Genomic DNA, 27,517 nt, shown 5'->3' with positions numbered 1-27,517 from the left:
TTTGTAAAGACCTACAATTGAAGCTAAACATTTACTATAAAAATACCTACAATTGTATCCAAAATCTGACTATATAAAGACCTACAATTGAAGCTAAAATCTGACTATATAAATACCTACGATTGAACCTAAAATCTGACTATATAAAGACCTACGATTGAAGCTAAAATCGGACTATATAAAGAAATACGATTGAAGCTAAAATCGGACTATATAAAGACATAAGCTAGAAGATAAAATCAGACTATATAAAGACCTACAATTGAAGCTAAAATCTGACTATATAAAGAAATATGATTGAAGCTAAAATCGGACTATATAAAGACCTACGATTGAAGCTAAAATCTGACTATATAAAGACCAACGATTAAAGCTAAAATCTGACTATATAAAGACCAATGATTAAAGCTAAAATCTAACTATATAAAGTGCTACGATTGAAGCCAAAATCCGACTATATAAAGACCTACTATTGAAGTTAAAATATTCAAAATAAATATGTAGGATTGAAGCTATTAAGAATAAGTTTGAATCTATTGAAATATTTTTTAATTATTTTTAATATCTATCCTAAAATACTAAAATATTACATTATAATAATCGATTAAATTGATTTCAAACCGGAATTATTACATCACTATTAAGCAAAATTCCCTCTAAATATAATTATTATAATTTGTTTGCTATTAAGATTAAAAACAATCTATTATTAAACACGAATTGTATTTATAATTATTAACTACAAAAAAATATATTTATTTAAATTTATTATTGTTCAACACATAAATAACTATTTATTTATATTTTTTTAAAATTATTGTCTTTTCTTTCTCTCATTTCTACAGATACACTTGATAAGGCGGCATGTTGTTAATTTAACACTTTATAAAAAGTTTAACAAACAAATTCAAATACTCTCTTTAAGTTTTTCTGTTTTTCAAATCGAAAACGAAAAATTATTAAAACAACAAAGAAATAAATATAAATAGTTGCATACGTATGTACCTAAAAAATTGCGTGTTTTCGTTATTGATTTAATTAAATCGAATCGAATTGAACGGACGTACAAAACGAGCGAACGGTCGGGTCGAATGATAAAAAGAATTGTTGTTAACAAAACATAAGATTGTTATAGGGTTTGTATGCTTTACGTAGAAGCATAAGTGCGTGTAAAAATAAAATAACGGTTATTTAATAAAAGAAGAGACCCTCCTCTCTCTCACTCATTAACAAGAAAAAAAGGAAAAAACAGTTACAAGAAAAACTAAACAAACAAAACAAAAAATAAACTAAACTAAACAGTTGACCATGTCACCATTTATGGAAAGAACATTACTTTTGGTGGCCTTATTGGCCTGCCTGCAAGGTGAGTATTAAATACAGTTTTTAAATTAATTAAAAGTGTAGCATTAAACTAATTTAATTAATTGGAATACCTTTAACAACTATTAAATTGTTTTATTAACACATTTTATATACATACATTGTACCTACATACTAAGATTTTATGTTATACAATTTCCCCTTTATTTAATTGCATTATTGAGATTACTTTTCTGTTTTGAAATACTTAGTATTTAATTGACAGTTGTTTGTATAACCGCTATTCTATTATTATTATTACTTTATTCTAATATGCAGTTTTTTATTTAATTTTTTTATGATGATTGCTTTTTTTCCTCTCTTTTTTTTAATATTTTGTAGTGACAGGTGTTATTGGAAATGTCACTAGCTTATAATAATGAAATGTTAAAATTATTTGACACGTGCATCCATAATAATGAATGTGTAGGAGTTGGGAAGAATTGAAATTGAGAAGTGTATAATCATACTTTGTTATAAATTTACTGTAGCTGTCAAACTATTTAATACATACATAAATAATTCATTTATTAAATGTATTTAAAACATTAATGTGACAAATTGAGTTTCTGAAATGGGATGGGGGTACTAGGGTTCCTAAGCGGGAATATTTCAAGTGCTATGCTGGCTTTGAGGGCCTAACCGGATCAAATCGCACGATTTCGGATGTAGTTTCAACAATATGGCCGCTATCAACTGTCAAAGTTCGAAAGTCCTTATTGGACGATTCTTTATAGGCTGATTTCAAAAATGTTTCCCTTAAAAACTTTGTACCAACATCGATATCGAGTTTTTCAGCAAAACATCGATTGTTCGAACGATCAGCTTATAGAACCCTAGTGGGAACCAATTAAAATAAAGTTAATAATGTCAAAAGTACAAAATTGTTAGAATCATTACCATTTTAAATATATGTAGATCATATCACGGGATTTTGAAATATAAATAGTCTGTCAATTTAGCAAAAAAACCTAAGTTGTACACTTTATAATAAAGTACATCTTTATTATATGGTACTAATTTTTAAAAAAGTACCAACCTCATACGGCCCAAGCCAATAATTGTCATATACATATTTATGTAAATAAATATTTGTGTGGCTTTTTAACAAATGTTTTTTGGACATTTTTCTCAAAGAGTTATAACAAATTAATTTGCTTGCCAAATATGCTCAAGCACGTACATAACACATACCATGGAATGAATACGAATGAAAATGGAAGCCGAGAAACATTGTAAACAAATGATACAACAAAAAATATTTAAATAAATAAGAGAATTGCAATATATGTATGTATTTTATTAAATATTTACAATGTGTGAACGTACCTTGCAATTTATTTTTGTTTATGTTGTTTGAGCTATAAAATTCGGCCTGTTGGTTTTGTTTCTTTTACTTTTGATGTAGTTTTTGCCGCAACAAACACTAGTAAATTTGACAGCTCAAACCAAGGCGAATTTATACCAGGTCGTAGCAGTGGCGAATTCAGGCAAATACGATCGAATTCATTATTTTTTATATTTTGAGTTTGACATTCGTATTTCCCTGAATTCGCACTGCCACCACCTGGTATAAATTCGCCTTGGATCACACATCAACAACTACAGAATCGGCTATGCCGAATCTTACAGACCCTTCACCAAATTATTCTTTAAAATAATTTTTTTTTTAATTTAGGTAAACAAAATTTAATTTTTTTTAATTGTTTTTCAAAATTTTTAAACGAATTTTTTTTTGAAAAAGTTTTTTTAAATTTTAAATTTTTTTTTTTTTTAATTTAAAAAAGAATATATGACAAAAAAATTTTTTTAATGAAAAAAAAATTGGGGTTAAAAATTATTTTTCCCAATTTTCACCCATTGTAGGTCCAACTACTATAACTGTATATACAACGCACAGTGGTTTAGAAACTTTTTTTTTGGAAATAATTCGGTATCTTGGGAATTATTGGATATATTGTTACGAAATTTTACACGGTTTGAGCTGAGGTGTTTTCGAGTTGATTTACGTTTGTTCAGATTCGTAACGATAATGGGGGCCAGTGCGTAGCTCCCCAAATTTGGTCACCTCGGGTCTCCAATTTTTTAAATAAGGAGTGAGATCGAAAAATTCTTAACACACGTTTTTCATTACATTTTTTAACCCAAGTATTATTTGAATTTTTTTTTGATCAAGTTACCTTTGAAAAACATGTCAGTTATTATGTGTAATGTCAATTATATTAATTTTTTTGTTAATCTGATTAAAATGAGTGACCAGAAAAAAGTGCGTACTGAAATTATTAAATATTTTCAACAAAACCCAACTTGGTCTTACAAAAAGTTGGCCAAGCATACAAAGGTCTGCCGTCAAACTGTTTCCAATGTTATTAAACAGTACCGGGAGAACTTGTCAGTTGATAGAAAACCTGGTTCAGGTAGAAGGAATGGTCCACATGATGTTTCTAAAGCCAAAAAAATAGAACGCATTTTCAAAAGAGCTCCCAACACATCCGGTAGGAAAGCAGCCCGGTTAGCTCAGTGCTCGGACTATTTGGTACGAAAAGTTAAAGCTAATGCAGGTTTAAAAACATACAAGGCTCAAAAAGTTCCTGACAGGAACGCTACTAAAAATTTAGAGGCCAAAAACAGAGCACGGAAATTGAAGTCAAGTTTTATAAAAAAAATATTCTTGCTGCATAATGGATGACGAAACGTATGTTCTGGCAGATTTTTCGCAACTTCCAGGTCAAAAATTTTATGTTGCTGATGCTCGAGGGAATGTTGAAGAAAAGTTTAGGACCCAAAAGCAGACAAAATTTCCCAGAAAGTTCTTGGTATGGCAAGCAATATGCAGTTGCGGCAAAAGAAGCCACTCATTTGTTACAACGGGCTCTATAAATACCGAAATTTACATCAAGGAATGTTTACAAAAAAGGCTGCTTCCATTCATAAGACTTCATAATGTGTCCACTTATTTTTGGCCTGACTTGGCATCCTGTCACTATGGCAAACAAGCCCTTGAGTGGTACAAGAACAATAATGTGGTATTTGTACCAAGAGAGGCAAATCCTCCAAACTGCCCGGAGCTAAGGCCAGTGGAGAGATATTGGGCTCTTGTTAAAAGAGAATTGAAGAGTACAAAAAAGGTGTCCAAAAGTGTGGTAGATTTTAAACGGAGATGGACTACATGTTCGAGCAAAGTGACAGAAAGCACTATAAAAACGTTAATGGAAGGGTTTCCGAAAAAGGTTCAAAATTTCATCACTAGTGATTAAAACTATAAAAATAATTTTTTTTGTAAATTGTAATAATAATTTCAATCAAATAAAAAAAAAATTAAAGCTGTAAGTTTAGTGGTTTCTTTTTTATAAACATATATGTATGTTAAGAATTTTTCGATCTCACTCCTTAAATCGAATGAGCTGAAATTTTAAATATAAATAGTCCTTGAGAAGGTCTACAAAAAATATGCTTACAAGTGTAGGTTATCTCTATTAGTTGAAGAGATATTCAGGTTTATTGATTTATTTTTTTTAAATTTTGCTCGATTTTTTTATGGTTTTTTAGATATGGCGGGCCTACGGAGGGTCGAAATTTATTTTTAAAATATCAGCTATATTGACGATAAAATTCTAAATAAAATAAAAAAATTGCTAACAGTTATCTGTTCCCCAGAAAAAGTATGCATCCAAAGTTGGAACTTATAAAAAGGCCAATATTTTTTACGTTTTTTCCCAAAAAAGCCCATATATTTTTTCTTTTGTGGAAAAAAATTTTCTTCGGGACGGAAAGACAACTTAATGCAAAAGCGTGTAAAGAAAAATTTGGCTCACTTAATCGGACATATCACCCCGCAGACCTATCCAAACTTGGCCAATTTTAAAAAAAAATGTAGGCAAAGAACCAATCTACAAAAAAGCTCCATATTTGTATAACCCGTATGTTTCTTAAATATTTACTAAGTGTTTTTACTATCACACGGTAAATAACGTCACATTAGGCACTTTTCTAAAAAAACTCAGTTTTTGGAACACATTTTCCCCGTTTTAGGAATTTCGGTATTTGAAAATACAAAATGTCAAAAATTCTAATGCCATTGATTTAAGGACATTTGAGTCTATATTGGTTCCAAATTTTGTTATGTTATCTTTAATTGTTAAAATTTTACATTAATTCAAATTTTATATTTTTATTCGTGGAAAATCACCATAGTTTTTAAAGTAAATGAAGTCCCAAAATTTTATAAAATTATTTAATTTTACTAAAATTTCATTCCTCAAGTGCTTAGGTTTTTAACAATATTAAATACTTATATAAAAAGCCTTTATTTACTCCTCAGAAGTTCCACAAACCTTGCCCCCTTTGACAAATTTGTACTTTTTTTCAAATAATGCGTACAAAATGTTATTAACATATCAAATGTAAATTTTGAATTGAAACACATACTGACTTAACAGAAATTTTAGTGTAACAGATTTTTGCACGCATTATATAAAAAAACGTACAAATTTGTGAAATTTCGTAACAATATATCCAATAATTCCCAAGATACCGAATTATTTCCAAAAAAAAAGTTTCTAAACCACGTTGCAAAAAATCGGCCATTTGTGGATTTTGTCGATTTTAAAAAGCAACTGAGCCGGGAGAATTGCCGGCGGATATATTGATGTATAAATCAAGTTTGTAAGTTATGTGGGGGCTGCGAAAAGTTGATTTCAACATACAGGCGGACATGGCTATATCGATTTCGCTTGAATATACATACACAGAGAATCGAATGGTTCTATCTTAGTGACCGAATTTTACAGTTATGGATACAATATTTTGGAAGGGTAACTAAAGTTTGGTTGCTCCAACAGAAATTCTTCTTTATCAACTGACTTTCTGTGGTTAGAACTGACAAATTCTATGTGACCAACCGAATCATTCGATTGGTAACAAATTCGGTTGCTATCACGAATATGTTTTCTCTGTATGTAGAAATTACAAACGGAATGACAAACTTATATATACCCATGCCACTCAAGGTGAAGGGTATGACAGATATGTACCCTTCAAAATGATATACAAATTATTAAAAATAAAAACCGCGTTCAAAATATACACCATCTATGGCCTATTTTAAGTCTTAATAAATAAGAGAATTGAAATATATTTTATTAAATAACAGATTCTTCTTAATTAAGTACGGCCTGGGCAAATGTGAGGATATGAAGTAAATTGGCTGTCAAATGATGAAATGTCAATAATTGAGCTGTCATCCTTTGACATTTATTTACTACAAACAAAATCAGCTTTAGTTGAGGTCCATTTTTGGTTATGTAAACAAACTAATTTTGACAATCCCCTGTCGGGATTTTTCTTGATTTGGCGATGTCAATTGGCCGTCTTGTTCCTGTGATTTAACGCCGATGTGCTATTTCCTCAGGGGCTAATTGAAAGACCGGGTTTTCGTGAAGAACCTTATGCTGTAAATTGGAGCTTTTGTAAAATGTGGTTACAAATTTTGCTCGGCATCATATTCCATTATTAATTCCCATATTTTTACTACACATTGGTGTCAATAAAACTAAATTTGTTAAAAAACTTGAACCCTTCTTTGTAATCTATAATTAGTATTCCGGTTCCTGGGTTCATTTGGAGTTTGTTCTCTTCCAATGAGTCACATATGAACTCAGATTGAAAAGGCGATTTATTACGATGTCAAGTACTTTGCGATTGTTTACCATTGAAGTTATGTTGAAGTAGGTTTCATGAGATTGGCTCCTATTGAGGTTTATAGGCTTCTTTTTTAAACTCTATTTGTTATGATGAACAAAAGTACTGCACTAAAGATCCTTCGGATAGCAGTGCTGTAGGCTCTTTAATTTACTTAATAATCAAAATAGAGTTCGCCAAGCTATGTCACAATAAGTGAAGTAGCGATTTTTTTTAAACAAAATCGTTTTGCTTGTCTACAGATACACCCAGAGTCTCTGGCGGGAATCGAACCCACAACCTCCAGATTGATAGTCCAGCACACTATCGTGTAGTCTATCGGGGCACCCATTACTTCCGCTAATAATGACTAATACTCATATATGTGCATAAAAGAACTTGTCTTTGCTTTCCGCGGTAATTTTCGCCTAACGCTATTTGCTGACATCATTTTTTTATTGATGGTGGAGGTAAACAATTTTTTCAAAACAAATTCGTAGATTATTTCGCACTAACAACTGTCGCCTAAAATATGTCTCCTTATTTCCGACGGATATTTTCTCGGGTATTTGCAAGCATAAATTTTGTCTTGTCCTCATTTGGCGGCAGACAAATATGAAGTCGATAATACAGTTTCCAAGGGCGATGCCAACTACTTATAAATTTCGTATTGTTTTATACTACGAAACTAGTTTTTAACACCATTTTTGAAAAGTAACTCCAATTTTAATTTGGCAAAAGTATTCCATATTCTTGATTTTTGGACACTGTAGGACATTTTAAAGACTAACTAAATCTATTATACATACATATATAAAAAAACACTAACATTAATTATCTTATTTCCTTATTTCCAGTTACAACTGCTTTAATGTGCTACGACTGCAATAGTGAATACGATCGTCGCTGTGGTGATCCCTTCGATCCTTATTCAATAGGTGAAGTTAACTGTAGTAAACAGGAACCACGTGAACATCTCAAGGATAAGTATAAACCAATTTTATGCCGTAAGACTGTACAAAAGGGTAAGATAACTTTAAAACCAATAAAACGTTTCTTCTTACATACTAAATAGAAACAAGTATTAATTACATTTTTTAAAATAATTTTCTTTTCATTTTAAAAAAAAAACCTTGTAGTTTATGGCAAAGTACGCATTGTACGAGGTTGCGGTTATATACCCGATGGACGTACCGATGACAAAGAGTGCCTGAAACGTTCCGGTACTCATGATGTCCAGGCTCTGTATTGTGCCTGCACCAATGATTTATGCAATCATGCTGCATCAACACTAAACAACAATAATAATTATTTGATTAATTTATTGCCCTACACAGTAGCTGCCCTATTCATAATGTTTTCGTGTCAACGTATCAATTTTCATTTAAAACAAAATTCATAAATATAAGTAACATAAAATTACAAACATAATAAATAGCAAAAAAATAAAAAATAAATTCATCTGAAAGAAAAAACCAAAAAAAAAAATAATAAAAAATTAAATAAAACTTAATTTGAAACCAAAGGCAGAAGAAAAAATGAATTGTGGTAATGAAAAGTTAAGAGGGATAAATAATTAAGCTAAATTATAACAAAAAAACAAAAACATAAAAACAAAACATTTACGCTTGACGATAAATAAACAAAATGATAAATGAAAAACTTAAATAATAATAAGTTATTGATTAATTGAAAGAGTCTATATATAAAAAAATAAAAAACAAACAAACAACAAGAACTTTATTAAACTAAAATACAGAAATTAGGTTTGAGTCTTGAATAACTGAACGAAGTCTTAATTAAATTTCATTAATTTTGTTTAAATACATTTTATGACATTTATGTTAGATTTTTTTTTCCAAACCATACAATAGTAAAACTGCCTAAAGATTTATTTATAAATTTTAAGTATTATAATGATAAGAAGATTTAATAAATAAATAGTATAAAACAAGTATAACAAAGAAATATGATTGATTGGCTTTTGTTTTCGGAATGTTAGAGAAATGCAACAAATTTAGCGAAAAGAAAAAAGTGGTTGTAAAATTGTAAACATTTTGTATTTTGTTTGTATTACGGAAACCCTATCATTATGAATATTAGATTTCAAATTTTCATTTTTTTTTTTTGTTTGGTTCAAATTTATATTGATTTTATAAAACATAAATACCAGCAGAATTAAAGCAAATTTAGTGGAATTTAATTTTAAATAGTTTAATATTTAAAAGAACAGCAATAATCTAAAATATAACTGTTGTTCTTGTTTTAAAACATATGGTAACTCCTTTATTTTGTTATTTGAGAGAGCAACGGTAAAATTCAGTGCTCTCTGAGATAAAGCTGTGCTTGTTATGAGATAAAGCAGTGACTTATATGGTAACAGTGTTTCTCTTAATAAGCAGGGTACAACGGTGCAATCACTTATACAGCAAGTGACAAAAAAATTACTGTTATATAATAAATTTGTGGAAATATCCATATTTTCAATATCTTTGTTATATTTAAAGTCATAAACTACCTTTTTCTTAAAAATTTAAATATATTTAATCATTTTTTTAAAGATTTCAAGATTTAATTATTTAAATTTATGAAACTTATTACATTATTCTAATATATTATCACATATTTATTGAAATTGTCCAAAATATTAAACATTTCCATATTTTAACGAAACTGCCATACCAAATTAAAGCCATTTTTCACTGATTCAATGTAAAATTTTTGATAAAACTGCCAATAAATAGTGTAGAAAATCAATTATCAAGCTAAAATTCAAACAATTTCCTGTTAAAAAATAATCATTAACTCCCAAAATCTATTTCCAGGACTCTAAGAAGTAATTTTTAGGGCACTTTTCTATAGAATAACGTCTTTTAAAGACACATTTTTATAGAATAGTGTCTAAAAATGACAGATTTTTATAGAAAATGTGATTTTTTAAATACATTTCCACAGTTTTCATTATTCATATAGAAAACAGTGTTTGTTGGGCAGTTTTCATATAGAAAACAGTCTTTGTAAGATAGTTTTCATATAGAAAACAGTGTTTGTCAGGCAGTTTTCATATAGAAAACAGTCTTTGTAAGACAGTTATCTTATAGAAAACAGTCTTTGTAAGATAGTTTTCTCATAAAATTCGGTCTTGTAAGACAGTTTTCTTATAGAATTCGGTTTTGTCAGACAGTTTTCTAATAGAAATCGGTCTTGTAAGACAGTTTTCTTATAGAATTCGGTCTTGTAAGACAGGTCTTGTAAGACAGTTTTCTTATAGAAAACACTCTTTGTAAGACAGTTTTCTTATAGAAAACAGTCTTTGTAAGACAGTTTTCTTATAGAAAACAGTCTTTGTAAGACAGTTTTCTTATAGAATTCGGTCTTGTGAGACAGTTTTCTTATAGAAAACATTCTTGTAAGACAGTTTTCTTATAGAAATCGGTCTTGTAAGACAGTTTTCTTATAGAATTCGGTCTTGTCAGACAGCTTTCTTATAGAATTCGGTATTGTAAGACAGTTTTCTTATAGAATTCGGTCTTGTCAGACAGTTTTCTTATAGAATTCGGTCTTGTGAGACAGTTTTCTTATAGAATTCTGTCTTGTCAGACAGTTTTCTTATAGAATTCAGTCTTGTGAGACAGTTTTCTTATAGAAATCGGTCTTGTAAGACAGTTTTCTTATAGAATTCGGTCTTGCAAGACAGTTTTCTTATAGAATTCGGTCTTGTGAGACAGTTTTCTTATAGAAAACATTCTTGTAAGACAGTTTTCTTATAGAAAACATTCTTGTAAGACAGTTTTCTTATAGAAATCGGTCTTGTAAGACAGTTTTCTTATAGAATTCGGTCTTGTCAGACAGTTTTCTTATAGAATTCGGTCTTGTGAGACAGTTTTCTTATAGAAATCGGTCTTTGTAAGACAGTTTTCTTATAGAAAACACTGTAAGACAGCTTTCAATACGAAACACTGTTTTCAATAAGAAACCCGATTTTGTTAGACAATTTTCATATAGAAAACCGACTTTGTAAGATAGTTTTCTTATAGAAAACAGTAAGACAGTTTTCTTATTGAAAACATTCTTTGTGAAATAGTTCTTTACAGAAAAATGTGTAGTTTACGCAGTTTTCTTTTTGTATTTAAAATATTCCTTCTGCAAATCTGTCTATTCCTATTGAAAATGATTAAACTCCACTAAATTTGTTGTGTAAATTTTATTCACAAAAACTAAAATTGCTCTCAAACAAACAGTCATAATAAAATAATTTAAAAAAAATTGTAAAAAAACTCTCATACTCTTTATAGTAGAATGAAATGGCCATAACCAAACTGTTGTTTAAAAATTCAAAAATTCTTTAATATTTTCAAAAACTTCTTAACCAGAATAAATAACGGAAAAGTTGTAGCCATATTTTTCTAAAAAACCACATTTTCTTTGTGTAAATTAGTAATTTTTATTGTCATAAAACCAAAAGTAAATACAAACAAATAAAATTCCTCTCATTATTAATAGAAAATACAATACAAATACAATAAAAAGCATTAATTCAATTTTCAAACCTAAATACCACGAAAGTAAAACAACTCCTTTTAACAAAGTTAAAAACCAAACTCTAATAACAATAAATTTTGAAATAAATTAAACTAAAGTCCACTTTAATACAACCAACAAAACCACTTTCATCATTTAACAGAAATTCTAATTCATCGAACTTAAATTTCTATGAAATGCAAAACAAAAAAAACCGTATATATTTAATTAAAACCAACAATTTAAACAAAATTTATAAAGAAAATATATATAAATAAAAAAAAAACAAAAATAATAAAGAAAAATCTTCCTATGATACCATTAAAGTATACATACATATTTAAATGTCATAGAGTATTAGAGCGAACAAAAAAAATAATTCTATATTTATGGAAAATTTTCAAAAAAAAAATAATATTCTGTTCAATTTTTTTAAGTTTTGTTGATGATTTTAAAGAAAATTATTTATCATGCATACAACAAAAGAAAAAAATTTATTTATTAATTAAAAATAAAAAAAACAAGTAACAAAACTTTAAAAAAAATGGTAATAGTTAAAATATTTTTTGGATAAACAAGATTTATAAGTGCAATTATAAGTAGTATTTTTAAAATTTAAGTTTAAAAAAAGTTAGGTGTTCTTTTCATGAGTTATAATTAATTTAAATTAATTAAATTTGGTTTTAAATACCTATAATTTGACAAATAAATGAGAAAAAAAACTCATGTAACTGCAAACTAAAACAGTATTTAGCAAAAATTACCACAATTTACAAAATTATTTTATGAAAAAAAAAAATTATTGAAACGAATTGATCAAAAGTTTTTTCTCCCAAACTATTATTATTAATTATGGGTTTTTATTTTCTTTTAGAAAATCATTTAATATTATAATTTTTAGAATAATTTGTTTTTTCATTGAGGTTTTTAATAAAATGTTGAGAAATTTCCACAAATAAGCTTCAACTGTAAAATATTTGTATGTTTTACATTGGCAACTCTATTGTGGTAATGCAGTAATTAATGCATTCTCTCTCTGTCTCTCACCCTTTCTTTCTTTCAAATTAACTGTGTTTATTGCAATCAGCAAATACAGTAGGCGTAAAAAAACGTTTCACTTACATTTATATAAAAATAGATAAATTATTGTCTAAAAAATACCTTTCTCTATAGAAAACTATATAAAAAAGATTTTCAATTTAATTGTGTAAAAATTTCAATAGAAAAAGTGTTTTTCTCTATAGAAAACTATGTAAAAAAGAAGATTTTCAATTTAATTGTGAAAAAATTTCAATAGAAAAAGAGTTTTCTATTGAAAACAGTCTTACAAAGGCTGTATTCTACAGAAAATTGTCTTACAAAGACAATTTTCCATAGAAAATTGTCTTACAAATACTGTTTTCTATAGAAATTTGTCATACAAAGATTGTTTTCTATAGAAATTTGTCATACAAAGATTGTTTTCTATAGAAAATTGTCATACAAAGACTCTTGTCTATAAAAAATTGTCTTACAAAGACTTTTTTCTATAGAAAATTGTCTTACAAAGACTGTTTTCTATAGAAAATTGTCTTACAAAGACTGTTTTCTATAGAAAATTGTCTTACAAAGACTGTTTTCTATAGAAAATTGTCTTACAAAGACTGTTTTCTATAGAAAATTGTCTTACAAAGACTGTTTTCTATAGAAAATTGTCTTACAAAGACTGTTTTCTATAGAAAATTGTCTTACAAAGACTGTTTTCTATAGAAAATTGTCTTACAAAGACTGTTTTCTATAGAAAATTGTCTTACAAAGACTGTTTTCTATAGAAAATTGTCTTACAAAGACTGTTTTCTATAGAAAATTGTCTTACATAGACTGTTTTCTATAGAAAATTGTCTTACAAAGACTGTTTTCTATAGAAAATTGTCTTACAAAGACTGTTTTCTATAGAAAATTGTCTTACAAAGACTGTTTTCTATAGAAAATTGTCTTACAAAGACTGTTTTCTATAGAAAATTGTCTTACAAAGACTGTTTTCTATAGAAAATTGTCTTACAAAGACTGTTTTCTATAGAAAATTGTCTTACAAAGACTGTTTTCTATAGAAAATTGTCTTACAAAGACTGTTTTCTATAGAAAATTGTCTTACAAAGACTGTTTTCTATAGAAAATTGTCTTACAAAGACTGTTTTCTATAGAAAATTGTCTTACAAAGACTGTTTTCTATAGAAAATTGTCTTACAAAGACTGTTTTCTATAGAAAATTGTCTTACAAAGACTGTTTTCTATAGAAAATTGTCTTACAAAGACTGTTTTCTATAGAAAATTGTCTTACAAAGACTGTTTTCTATAGAAAATTGTCTTACAAAGACTGTTTTCTATAGAAAATTGTCTTACAAAGACTGTTTTCTATAGAAAATTGTCTTACAAAGACTGTTTTCTATAGAAAATTGTCTTACAAAGACTGTTTTCTATAGAAAATTGTCTTACAAAGACTGTTTTCTATAGAAAATTGTCTTACAAAGACTGTTTTCTATAGAAAATTGTCTTACAAAGACTGTTTTCTATAGAAAATTGTCTTACAAAGACTGTTTTCTATAGAAAATTGTCTTACAAAGACTGTTTTCTATAGAAAATTGTCTTACAAAGACTGTTTTCTATTTAAAACTATCTTACAAAGACATTGTTCTATTGAAAACTGTCTCACAAAGACATATTTCGTTAAATGAACTGTAATTTTTTTTTAATAAATTATTCCCCTAAATGGGTAAATTTTGAAACAATTATTTTATTAATATTAAATTGTTGTTTCATAAAGCTGAGAAAAGAATCATAAATTTGTTTAAATTGAGTAAATAATCTCAAGTGAACTATTTTTTATCACTGTGTGTAAGCTTAAATGTTGTCCTCGACTTACATATTTGCGATTTGTTTACCTTTTTCTGCAATGTAAACAAACCTTACTTTTGCAATAACAAATCAACAGCAGACGCCATATTGAAAAAATAAACTCACAAAAGGTTTGTTTTAATGCTCTCTTCATTAAAGAGATCACGAAAACCCGTTATATTTAAATAGAGTTGCCAAACGAAAGGTTTTTGCTTAATATTGGAAATTTTTTGCTTTTTTTTATTAAAAACCCTTGATATTTTTCTTCTTTTTCCTTTTCTATGAAAACCACTAATTGATGTTAAAATTTGGAAACAAAAATACTCCATATATTGTTTGTTAAAGGTCTGTCTTAAAATAAAAAACATATAAAACAAAAACTTTAGTAAAAAATTTAATGAAAATATAACAACATAAAAAAACAACTAATTTAATAATAAAAACTTCATTAAAATTGTAGATAATAATCTATTTAATTTTTAGTACATATAAAATAAATATGTTATAAAAAAATTTAAACACTAGCCGGAAAAATCTCATATTAAAATATATTTAAATATAAGAAAATAAATATTAAAAAAAACAAACTTAAAGTTTAAATATAGTAAAATAAAATTTAAAAACAAAAGGTTCTTTACTAAAAACAAAGCAACTAAAATAAATAAATTTAAAAGAAAATCTTAATATAAAAACGTCTTTAATTAGATATTAATAAAGAAAAAAAGAATAAAGCAATGGGTTTAAACAAAAACAAAAAAATAAAATAATTATAATACTTAAAACAAAACAAAAAAAAAATACAAATCATAATTTACGTGTAACTTGACACGCTTACATTTTACATTTACATACATTACTCCGCCCCTCCTTAAAAAACACACATTAAACATTAAAACATTATTGAAAAAAAAAACAAAAAAAAATTATTTAAAACAAACAAATATTTACGCATAAATGGATTTATTAAAAAAAAAACAAAATAAAAATGCGTAAAACCATATCATGAGCTTTGCTTAAACTCTTGACAAACCAAAAAAAAAATTAATCATTAAATGCAATAATCAAAACAAGCCATTAAATGCATTAAATCATTAATTAAAACCAACACAAAAAACAAGGAAATACAAAAACAAAAATTTAAATTACCTTCCATGGTTCTAATATTTTTTAACAAATAACAACAACTACAACAAAACAACACCTTAAAAACACTGCTAAACAACAACAACAACAAAAATATTTAAACATTTAAGTTTTAAAACAAACACCAACCAACACAAAAACCAACAAACAAACAAAAAAGCTTTTCTTGTAACTTTTTATTAAGTTCATTTAATAACAAACCACTCGTTTTTTCCTTTAACAGTAATTTGACAAGCAAAAACAAAACAAACCAACAAAAAAAAAACATTAACCAAACGTTATAACAACAACAACAAAAAATATATAAATTGACAAACCAAGAAAATAAAAAAACAAACAAAAATAAAACAACAACAAACTATATTTTACTTTCATTCAGTTTTGTTTATGAATTAGTATTTAAGTCTGTAAAGCTCTGCTTGTAGAAGAAATCAATAATAAATGATTAAATAAAGGAAAAATACTAAATAAAAGTTAAAACTTTCACAAAAACAACACACAAAAACAAACCACCTACGTGTATGTTTTTATTTCATAACAAAAGCTTTGTTGGGGAGGAAAAGAGAAAGAGATAAAAGGTGAGTACATATTTACCGTTAAATACATATGAGAAAAAATGGCCAACTAGTTTGTTGTTATTGTTGAGTTGCCAAACATGAGGTTTACTCCTGCAAGGCTGCCATATGTTTTAAAAGAACATCGCCATTTCTAATTAAATGCTAAAAATTTATAGTTCTGTTTGAAAACAAGTGGAGAAATATAAAAAATAAAGAGAATAGCTAATTTAAAAAAGTTATTGAATAACTAGACTGGTGCAAATTTTAATTTTCACAAAATCATTTATATTTATTAAAAATATACCATTAAATAATGCAGATTTTCTATAGCTCTGCTTTTTGAATGAATTAAAAAGCCAAAACTTTAAACAGTAGCAGACAAATTCCACTATTTAGTGTCATATTCATACATTTTCTTTGAACATTTCTATTTCAATTAACCACTTTCCCTCTTTCAACATACATAGTACAGGTAGAAAGAATCTCCTTTATTTATATTAAAAATTAGAATAACTATTCACCATTATTTACATACTTCAAATGTAGGCCAATTTCCTAACGTATTGGACGCTCGTGCCTTTTTTTCTTACTTTAAATCTATAGTTATTTTTCCAATTATTAACTTTGTGCTTGATAGACAACATATTTATTTAAATAAAAAATCACACTTTTTCTAGCCAAATACTAGTTAGAAAGATTATACTTGCACGTTTGACTGCATTCTCATATACTAAATAAAAAAAATACTCGTAGCAGAGTTTTAAATTTTTATGATTTGTTTTTCGTTAAGACCAGGCATATTTGTTGCTTGTTTTCTCAAGAAGTTGTATAAAGTGTTACACAAATATTTATTCTAATGATGTTTTAACTAAACAACGTATTAAAATTTCCATATGCTATAAAAAAGCGATATGAACAGGCACTGTTAAGAGATAAAAGTGATTAAGTTGAGTTAATGAAAATACATTTTTAGCACAAGAGTTGCACATAATTTCGGTTATCATTTTTATAGCTAATTTTAAGTGAGATAATATCATAGAAAGACAAACAATGGGATATTGGCATGCGTCGTCTGTAGAGGAGAACAATGACCCATCTGTAGAGAAGAACACTGACTAGTCTCATATGTAGAGGAAACCAATGACTTGTCTCATTTATAGCAGAGACCAATGTCTCGTGTCATCTGTAGAGGAGAATAAAGTCTCATCTTAGTATATAGAGAAGACAGACTAATGTCCAGTCCACAGAGGAGACTGAAATCTTGTCTATAAGAGACAGATTAAAGTCTTGTCTGATAGAGAAGGCAAATTAAGTCTTGTATACAGTATTGTCTATAGAAGAGATAAACTAAAGTCTTGTCGATAGAGAAGACAAACTAAGTATAAACTATAGAGGAGACAGACTAAAGTCTTGTCTATAGAAAAGGCAGACTAAATTCTTGTCTATAGAGAAGACAGATTGAATTCTTCTAAAGTGGAGATAGACTAAAGTCTTGGTTATAGAGGAGACTAAAGTCTTGTCTATAGAGGAGACTAAAGTCTTGTCTATAGAGGATACTGAAGTCTTGTCTATAGAGGAGACTAAAGTCTTGTCTATAGAGGAGACTAAAGTCTTGTCTATAGAGGAGACTAAAGTCTTGTCTATAGAGGAGACTAAAGTCTTGTCTATAGAGGAGACTAAAGTCTTGCCTAGAGACGAGACTAAAGTTTTGCCTAGAGAGGAGACTAAAGTCTTGTCTATACAGGAGACTAAAGTCTTGTCTATACAGGAGACTAAAGTCTTGTCTATACAGGAGACTAAAGTCTTGTCTATACAGGAGACTAAAGTCTTGCCTAGAGAGGAGACTAAAGTCTTGTCTATAGATGAGATTAAAGTCTTGTTTATAGAGGAGATTAAAGTCTTGTCTATAGAGGAGATTAAAGTCTTGTCTATAGAGGAGATTAAAGTCTTGTCTATAGAGGAGACTAAAGTCTTGTCTATAGAGGAGACTAAAGTCTTGTCTATAGAGGAGATTAAAGTCTTGTATATAGAGGAGACTAAAGTCTTGTCTATAGAGGAGATTAAAGTCTTGTATATAGAGGAGACTAAAGTCTTGTCTATAGAGGAGACTAAAGTCTTGTCTATAGAGGAGACTAAAGTCTTGTCTATAGAGGAGACTAAAGTCTTGTCTATAGAGGAGACTAAAGTCTTGTCTATAGAGGAAATTAAAGTCTTGTCTATAGTGGAGACTAAAGTCATGCCTAGAGAGGAGACTAAAGTCTTGTCTATAGAGGAGACTAAAGTATTGTCTATAGAGGAGATTAAAGTCTTGTCTATAGAGGAGATTAAAGTTTTGTATATAGAAGAGACTAAAGTCTTGTCTATAGAGGAGACTAAAGTCTTGTCTATAGAGGAGACTAAAGTCTTGTCTATAGAGGAGACTAAAGTCTTGTCTATAGAGGAGACTAAATTCTTGTCTATAGAGGAGACTAAAGTCTTGTCTATAGAGGAGACTAAAGTCTTGTCTATAGAGGAGACTAAAGTCTTGTCTATAGAGGAGACTAAAGTCTTGTCTATAGAGGAGACTAAAGTCTTGTCTATAGAGGAGACTAAAGTCTTGCCTAGAGACGAGACTAAAGTCTTGTCTATAGAGGAGACTAAAGTCTTGTATATAGAAGAGAGTATAGTCTTGTCTATAGAGGAGACTAAAGTCTTGTCTATAGAGGAGACTAAAGTCTTGTCTATAGAGGAGACTAAAGTCTTGCCTATAGAGGAGACTAAAGTCTTGTCTATAGAGGCGACTAAAGTCTAGTCTATAGAAAAGATTAAAGTCTTGTCTATAGAGGAGACTAAAATCTTGTCTATAGAGGAGACTAAAGTCATGCCTAGAGAGGAGATTAAAGTCTTGTCTATAGAGGAGATTAAAGTCTTGTCTATAGAGGAGACTAAAGTCTTGTCTATAGAGGAGACTAAAGTCTTGCCTAGAGACGAGACTAAAGTCTTGTCTATAGAGGAGACTAAAGTCTTGTATATAGAAGAGAGTATAGTCTTGTCTATAGAGGAGACTAAAGTCTTGTCTATAGAGGAGACTAAAGTCTTGTCTATAGAGGAGACTAAAGTCTTGCCTATAGAGGAGACTAAAGTCTTGTCTATAGAGGCGACTAAAGTCTAGTCTATAGAAAAGATTAAAGTCTTGTCTATAGAGGAGACTAAAATCTTGTCTATAGAGGAGACTAAAATCTTGAGCAGACTAAAGTCTTGAGGATATTAAAGTCTTCTATATATATAAGAGAGTATAGTATTGTCTATAGAGAATACTAAAGTCTTGTATATAGAAGAGAGTATAGTCTTGTCTATAGAGGAGACTAAAGTCTTGCCTACAGAGGAGACTAAAGTCTTGTCTATAGAGGAGACTAAAGTCTTGTCTATAGAGGAGACTAAAGTCTTGTCTATTGAGGAGAATAAAGTCTTGTCTATTGAGGAGAATAAAGTCTTGTCTATAAAGAAGGCAGACTAAATTATTGTCTAAAGAGGAGAAGAATAAAACAAAGTCTATAGGAGAACAAAGTCTTGTCCATAGATAAGAACAAATTCTTGTATATAGAGGAGACAGAAAAAATACACTTCAATAACTGCAGTTTAAACTAACAATCACCCTTTCATTAAATCTCTGTATTTCCATATTTATGTTTTTCTAATGCACTTTCTATTTAACATTCAAAAAAACATATTTAATTAGTCAAAGTACTTAGCAATGACAATATTTATTTACATATAATTTCCATAGTAAAACACAATGATTAGATTCGAATAAAACAAAAATACCTTTTTCTCTCAAACACTGTTTGCTTAAAAGAAAAGGGTTAGAATAAGTATTTTCTTATCATTTGGCTGAAATTACTATTAAGTAAATAAAAGAAATTTTAAATTATTTTAAACAATATAAAAGTATAAAAGCCTAAATGGCTGCATTATGACAAATCAGTTGTAATTGAATATTAGTAGAAGCAACATTATGGCCAGGATTTCCTTAATAATAGTAGCTATAGTGGCTGTGTGTCTGGTGGATTTGACCTGGGCCATATTATATGTACCGGCGGAAGAATGGTCTGAGTATAAGGTGAGTCATAGAATATATACTAAGAAATTGAATTTTTAATTAACTTTTGTTTATTTTTCTTTATTTAGACCACCTATCAAAAGGACTACTCTAACTCCCATATCAGTGAGGCCTATGCCCAGTATTATTATGCCTATAACAAGAAAATGATTGAGAAACATAATGCTTTGTATGATCGTGGTTTCCGAACCTATAGACTGGCCATTAATCAATTTACCGATATGCGTTTTATACACTTTAATGCTCTATTCCCATTGGCTACGTCTTCGGCTGTTTCCTACGAAAAACCACCGCCTGCTGTGCAACCAGCTGGTCCCAGCTACGATCCTCGTGTTATGGGTTTCAAGTCTAAGATCGAAGATCAGGGCCTTAAGTGCAACAGTGGCTGGGCATATGCTGCTGCCAAGTCTATAGAACTATTTAGAGCCCAACAGACGGGAAATATGAATCCTGCCTCCCTGTCGGCACAAAATTTCATTGATTGTGCTGGCCGTTCGCAAGCCTGTAAAAACCAAGGACCCCTGGCTGCCTTTAACTATCTGACCGAACATAAAATGGATTTGCATTTAGAAAACGATTACAGAAACGTCAATCACCAAAGTCAACCAGGCATGTGTACGCCTCCAAGTGGTGCCCAACATCTGCAGGTGGAAACTTTGACGGCCTATTCAAAAATTAAAAATGGCGACGATGAGTCTTTAATGGCATTTGTATCTGCTGGTATGCCTGTAGTGGTGGAATTTAATCCTTCTTCATTTGAGTTTATGCATTATTCGGATGGTATTTTCCAGCAGCCGACTGCACGTAAAGGTTCTCATTTTATGGTGGTCATTGGTTATGGCACCGACAAAGCTACTGGCCTAGATTTTTGGCTGTTGCAGAACTCATTTGGCTCTACTTGGGGTAAAGAGGGCATGTTGCAATTGCACCGCACCGGAAATGTTAAGTTGGCCAAAAATGCTGTATTCCCCTCAGAGTGATCTTATTTATTTATGTATTTGCATTTGTATTTCATTTTGCTAAATTTGATTAAAATAAAAATAAAATAAGAAAATCGTTTGTATTAGTTAGTCTCCCCTATAAGCAAGACTTAAGTCTCCTCTATAGATGACACTTTAGCCTCTTCCATAGATGAGACTTTAGTCTCCTCTATAGACGAGATTATGGTCTCCTCGACTTTTATATCCTTCACAGCTGAGGTTAGTTTCCTCCATAGAAGAGACCATAGTCTCCTCCATTGATAAGACTTTAGTCTCTCCCATTGATGAGACTTAAGTCTCCTCCATAGACTAGACTTTAGTCTCCTCTATAGATGAGACTTTAGTCTCCTCGATTGATGAGACTTAAGTCTCCTCTATAGACGAGACTTTAGTCTCCTCTATAGATGAGACTTAAGTCTCTTCTATAGATGAGACTTAAGTCTCCTCTATTGACGAGACTTTAGTCTCCTCTATTGACGAGACTTTAGACTCCTCTATTGACGAGACTTTAGTCTCCTCTATAGACAAGACTTTAGTCTCCTCTATAGACAAGACTTTAGTCTCCTCTATAGACAAGACTTTAGTCTCCTCTATAGACAAGACTTTAGTCTCCTCTATAGACAAGACTTTAGTCTTCTCTATAGACGACACCTTAGTCTCCTCTATAGACGACACTTTAGTCTCCTCTATAGACGACACTTTAGTCTCCTCTATAGACAATACTTTAGTCTCCTCCATAGACAAGACTTTAGTCTCCTCCATAGACAAGACTTTAGTCTCCTCCATAGACAAGACTTTAGTCTCCTCTATAGACAAGACTTTAGTCTCCTCCATAGACAAGACTTTAGTCTCCTCTATAGACAAGACTTTAGTCTCCTCTATAGACGACACTTTAGTCTCCTCTATAGACGATACTTTAGTCTCCTCTATAGACGAGATTTAGTCTCCTCTATAGACGAGACTTTAGTCTCCTCTATAGACGAGACTTTAGTCTCCTCTATAGACGAGACTTTAGTCTCCTCTATAGACGAGACTTTAGTCTCCTCTATAGACGAGACTTTAGTCTCCTCTATAGACAAGACTTTAGTCTCCTCTATAGACAAGACTTTAGTCTCCTCTATAGACAAGACTTTAGTCTCCTCTATAGACAAGACTTTAGTCTCCTCTATAGACAAGACTTTAGTCTCCTCTATAGACAAGACTTTAGTCTCCTCTATAGACAAGACTTTAGTCTCCTCTATAGACAAGACTTTAGTCTCCTCTATAGACAAGACTTTAGTCTCCTCTATAGACAAGACTTTAGTCTCCTCTATAGACAAGACTTTAGTCTCCTCTATAGACAAGACTTTAGTCTCCTCTATAGACAAGACTTTAGTCTCCTCTATAGACAAGACTTTAGTCTCCTCTATAGACAAGACTTTAGTCTCCTCTATAGACAAGACTTTAGTCTCCTCTATAGACAAGACTTTAGTCTCCTCTATAGACAAGACTTTAGTCTCCTCTATAGACAAGACTTTAGTCTCCTCTATAGACAAGACTTTAGTCTCCTCTATAGACAAGACTTTAGTCTCCTCTATAGACAAGACTTTAGTCTCCTCTATAGACAAGACTTTAGTCTCCTCTATAGACAAGACTTTAGTCTCCTCTATAGACAAGACTTTAGTCTCCTCTATAGACAAGACTTTAGTCTCCTCTATAGACAAGACTTTAGTCTCCTCTATAGACAAGACTTTAGTCTCCTCTATAGACAAGACTTTAGTCTCCTCTATAGACAAGACTTTAGTCTCCTCTATAGACAAGACTTTAGTCTCCTCTATAGACAAGACTTTAGTCTCCTCTATAGACAAGACTTTAGTCTCCTCTATAGACAAGACTTTAGTCTCCTCTATAGACAAGACTTTAGTCTCCTCTATAGACAAGACTTTAGTCTCCTCTATAGACAAGACTTTAGTCTCCTCTATAGACAAGACTTTAGTCTCCTCTATAGACAAGACTTTAGTCTCCTCTATAGACAAGACTTTAGTCTCCTCTATAGACAAGACTTTAGTCTCCTCTATAGACAAGACTTTAGTCTCCTCTATAGACAAGACTTTAGTCTCCTCTATAGACAAGACTTTAGTCTCCTCTATAGATAAGACTTTAGTCTCCTCTATAGACAAGACTTTAGTCTCCTCTATAGACAAGACTTTAGTCTCCTCTATAGACAAGACTTTAGTCTCCTCTATAGACAAGACTTTGGTCTCCTCTATAGACAAGACTTTAGTCTCCTCTATAGACGAAACTTTAGTATCGTCTATTGACGAGACTTTAGTCTCCTCTATAGACGACACTTTAGTCTCCTCTATAGACGATACTTTAGTCTCCTCTAGAGACGACACTTTAGTATCGTCTATTGACGAGACTTTAGTCTCCTCTATAGACTAGGCTTTATTTATTCTCCTCTATAGACGAGACTTTAGTATCCACAATAAACGGCTTTAGTATCATCGATAGACGATTCTTTAGTCTCCTCTATATACGACACATTAGTCTCCTCTATACACGACACTTTCGTCTCCTCTATAGACGACACTTTAGTCTCCTCTATAGACGACACTTTAGTCTGCTCTAGAGACGATTCTTTAGTCTGCTCTATAGACGAGACTTTAGTATCCTCGATAGACGAGGCTTTAGTATCCTCGATAGACAAGGCTTTAGTATCCTCGATAGACGAGACTTTAATCTCCTTCACAGATGAGGCTAGTATCCTCCATAGACGGCACTTTAGTATCTTCTATAGACGAGACTTGAATCTCCTTCACAAATGAGACTTTATTCTCCTCCATAGATGAAACATTAGTCTCCTCCATAGGTGAGAATTTACTCTCCTCGATAGACAATTCTTTACTCTTCTCTCCTTCTCTATAAACGATTCTTTAGTCTCCTCTATAGATGATTCTTTAGTCTCCTCTATAGACGATTCTTTAGTCTGAGAATACACTCTCCTCGATTTATGCATGAATTTATGCATTATTCAGAGGGTATTTTCCAACAGCCCGCAGTACGTCAGGGTTCTCATTTCATGGTTGTCATTGGTTGTAATACGGATGCCTCTTCCGGCATGGACTATTGGATTTTACAGAACTCGTTCGATACTACATGGGGTAAAATGGATTTGATAAGAGTGCTTAGATCGGAAACGGCAAAACTGACTGAGATTGCACATCAAAAAAAAAGACTCTATAGGGTCCTCTAAGTATGTCTATAGATTTGACTAAGCTGTAGTAAATTCGGATAGACTCTAGACTAGAATATACAACAAAAATATTTACATTTTATGAAACAAAATATAAAGATTTTCTGCTTTTTCCCACTTTTCCCCTAAACCCACTTAATCTGTTTGGCCTGGTAACCGTCTTCTTAGTACACACATATTTATTTAACATTCACTCATCATTTCAATGGCAAATTAGATTACATTTTAACACTTTTTTATGAAGTCTACTTATATTTAAATGGGTTAGAATATCTTGTGTATTTTTTTCTCTCATTTGGTGGGTGAAATTTCTTGTTAAACAAATAGATGATAATAGTAACATAAAAACTTAATTTAAATAGAGATTTTAAAAAGAATTTAGGAAAGTATAAAAGTCTTGTTAGGTGCTAGAAGAAAAATCAGTTGATTTCGATTATTACTTTGGATTACACGGCGGAAATTGGAGGATACGTAAATAGTTATGGCGAGAATTTCTTTAATTGTATTAGCAGTGCTAGTGGTGGCTGTGAGTTTGGTGGATTTTTCGGTGGCCATAAATCATGTACCGACTGAGGAGTGGGCTGAGTATAAGGTGGGTGTTGTGAATAATAGAAATAAGAAAGAATTTAATTAATTTATTTTTTATTTTTGTAGGCCAAATTCAACAAAGACTATACCAATAGCGACGTCACGGAGGCCTATGCCCAATATTACTATGCCTACAACAAAAGACTGATTGATCGCCATAATGCTTTATATGAACGTGGTTCTAGGACCTATAAATTGGCAGTTAATCAATTTACCGATATGCGTCTTATACACTTTAATGCTTTATTCCCAGTGGCCACATCTACAGGGCCCTCTTTCCATTCTGGTCTACCCACTGTGCAGCTAGCCACTCCCACTTATGATCCTATTAATGATTTTGGTTTCCAGTCTAATATTGAGAATCAAGGTACCAAATGCAACAGTGGTTGGGCTTTTGCTGCCGCCAAATCTATAGAACTCTTTCAAGCCCAGCAGGCGGGCAATATGAGTCCTTTATCCTTATCTGCGCAAAACCTAATCGATTGTGCTGGTCGTGCAGCTGCTTGCAAGAACCAAGTTCCCCAAGCTGCCTTTGATTATCTGACACAATACAATATGGATTTGCATTTGGAAAGTGATTACCCTATCAATGGCACTATAAAGGAACCGGGTATGTGCACGCCCATGGGTCAATTGGTAACTAATTTGGGCACCTACTCTCGTTTAGCGGACAAAGATGATGTTTCGCTGAAGGCTTATGTTTCCAATGGTTTCCCAGTGGTTGTAGAATTTAATCCCACCTCATTTGAATTTATGCATTATTCGGAAGGTATTTTCCAACAGCCCGCAGTACGTCAGGGTTCTCATTTCATGGTTGTCATTGGTTATGATACGGATGCATCTACCGGCTTGGACTATTGGATTTTGCAGAACTCGTTCGATACTACATGGGGTGAAATGGGATTGATAAGAGTGCTTAGATCGGAAACGGCGAAATTGACTAAGAGCGCTATATTTCCCACAGAGTTAGCTTAAGTTTATAATGGACTTGGTAGTGTTAATTATATTTATTTAATGTATTTAATATAAAGTAAAGAATTTTTTAAAAATAAATATACAGGATTTTAATAAAACAAAATGGCTAATAGAAGTAGTATTATGAAATAAAAAGGAGCAAATCACTATTAATTCCAATATAGCTGTAATATGAAGATGGTTAAATGAAATTAATAAAATTATTATTATTCGTTTATCATCTCTTCGTACCCGTCAAGTTTTAGGTCATTGACCTATTGATGTAAATACTACATCAATCAGTATGCAGGTAAATATCGTTTCGTATAAAAATATTTATTTTCCATTGCAACCATACAAAACTCCACTTAAATCAAACACACACAAAGTTGTGTTTATTTAAGAACCAGGCAGACAAAATGCATTTGAATCTTTGTCAACCGGTAGCTAGCTGCAGCCTCACTGTGCTAACTAAACAAATTTAAACAAATCATTGCGACAAACAAAAGCAAACAGTCAGAGAATAAACCAATGTCGTGTTTACAAAAACAAATATTTAATTATTTATAAATGAAAGACAAACAATTTGAAGTACCTAAACTAAACATAAATAAAATAAACCACAAAGTAAACTAATGCCGAGAAACTGTACAATAATTTAGGCATACTTTTTACTTAAACTTGCCAAGCTGTCATTGAATACCTAGCCGATGAAGTCAAGAAACTTCTCTGTAATTCACATAAAGGAGTCATTTGAAACTGACAGGGAATAAACATCAGAAAGATGATGGTGGCTAGAACAGAACTAGAACAGAACTAGAACAGAACAGAACTAGAACTAGAACAGGACTAGAACAGAACTAGAACAGAACTAGAACAGAACTAGAACAGAACTAGAACAGAACTAGAACAGAACTAGAACAGAACTAGAACAGAACTAGAACAGAACTAGAACAGAACTAGAACAGAACTAGAACAGAACTAGAACAGAACTAGAACAGAACTAGAACAGAACTAGAACAGAACTAGAACAGAACTAGAACAGAACTAGAACAGAACTAGAACAGAACTAGAACAGAACTAGAACAGAACTAGAACAGAACTAGAACAGAACTAGAACAGAACTAGAACAGAACTAGAACAGAACTAGAACAGAACTAGAACAGAACTAGAACAGAACTAGAACAGAACTAGAACAGAACTAGAACAGAACTAGAACAGAACTAGAACAGAACTAGAACAGAACTAGAACAGAACTAGAACAGAACTAGAACAGAACTAGAACAGAACTAGAACAGAACTAGAACAGAACTAGAACAGAACTAGAACAGAACTAGAACAGAACTAGAACAGAACTAGAACAGAACTAGAACAGAACTAGAACAGAACTAGAACAGAACTAGAACAGAACTAGAACAGAACTAGAACAGAACTAGAACAGAACTAGAACAGAACTAGAACAGAACTAGAACAGAACTAGAACAGAACTAGAACAGAACTAGAACAGAACTAGAACAGAACTAGA

The 27,517-nt window shown here is 30.7% G+C and overlaps 3 protein-coding genes across 3 annotated transcripts; all 3 read left to right on the top strand.

The window, feature by feature from the left end:
• Positions 1-869: 869 nt before the first annotated feature.
• On the top strand, positions 870-9,009 carry LOC135960773 (UPAR/Ly6 domain-containing protein crok). Its single transcript, XM_065512157.1, has 3 exons — positions 870-1,366; positions 7,899-8,066; positions 8,181-9,009. Exons 1-3 carry the CDS (start codon positions 1,309-1,311, stop codon positions 8,441-8,443), a joined length of 489 nt encoding a protein of 162 aa, XP_065368229.1. The 5' UTR covers positions 870-1,308; the 3' UTR covers positions 8,444-9,009.
• An 11,107-nt stretch (positions 9,010-20,116) lies between these two features.
• LOC135962049 (uncharacterized) lies at positions 20,117-21,220 on the top strand. The gene is made up of 2 exons (XM_065513783.1): positions 20,117-20,235; positions 20,304-21,220. The coding sequence occupies exons 1-2, from the start codon at positions 20,131-20,133 to the stop codon at positions 21,213-21,215; spliced, it is 1,017 nt and encodes a 338-aa protein (XP_065369855.1). The 5' UTR covers positions 20,117-20,130; the 3' UTR covers positions 21,216-21,220.
• A 3,666-nt stretch (positions 21,221-24,886) lies between these two features.
• LOC135961924 (uncharacterized) lies at positions 24,887-26,072 on the top strand. The gene is made up of 2 exons (XM_065513572.1): positions 24,887-25,042; positions 25,105-26,072. The coding sequence occupies exons 1-2, from the start codon at positions 24,932-24,934 to the stop codon at positions 26,011-26,013; spliced, it is 1,020 nt and encodes a 339-aa protein (XP_065369644.1). The 5' UTR covers positions 24,887-24,931; the 3' UTR covers positions 26,014-26,072.
• Positions 26,073-27,517: the final 1,445 nt, after the last annotated feature.

Source organism: Calliphora vicina, chromosome 5 (genome assembly GCF_958450345.1).
Source record: "Calliphora vicina chromosome 5, idCalVici1.1, whole genome shotgun sequence".
NCBI classification, from domain to species: Eukaryota; Metazoa; Arthropoda; class Insecta; order Diptera; family Calliphoridae; genus Calliphora; species Calliphora vicina.
This window is presented reverse-complemented; position numbering and strand designations above follow the sequence as displayed.

Coding starts and splice junctions, on each gene's coding strand:
- LOC135960773 (XM_065512157.1), top strand. CDS start 1,309: ATGTCACCATTTATGGAAAGAACATTACTTTTGGTGGCCTTATTGGCC. Junction 1,367..7,898: donor CTTATTGGCCTGCCTGCAAG/GTGAGTATTAAA, acceptor CCTTATTTCCAG/TTACAACTGCTTTAATGTGC. Junction 8,067..8,180: donor CCGTAAGACTGTACAAAAGG/GTAAGATAACTT, acceptor AAAACCTTGTAG/TTTATGGCAAAGTACGCATT.
- LOC135962049 (XM_065513783.1), top strand. CDS start 20,131: ATGGCCAGGATTTCCTTAATAATAGTAGCTATAGTGGCTGTGTGTCTG. Junction 20,236..20,303: donor AAGAATGGTCTGAGTATAAG/GTGAGTCATAGA, acceptor TTCTTTATTTAG/ACCACCTATCAAAAGGACTA.
- LOC135961924 (XM_065513572.1), top strand. CDS start 24,932: ATGGCGAGAATTTCTTTAATTGTATTAGCAGTGCTAGTGGTGGCTGTG. Junction 25,043..25,104: donor AGGAGTGGGCTGAGTATAAG/GTGGGTGTTGTG, acceptor TTATTTTTGTAG/GCCAAATTCAACAAAGACTA.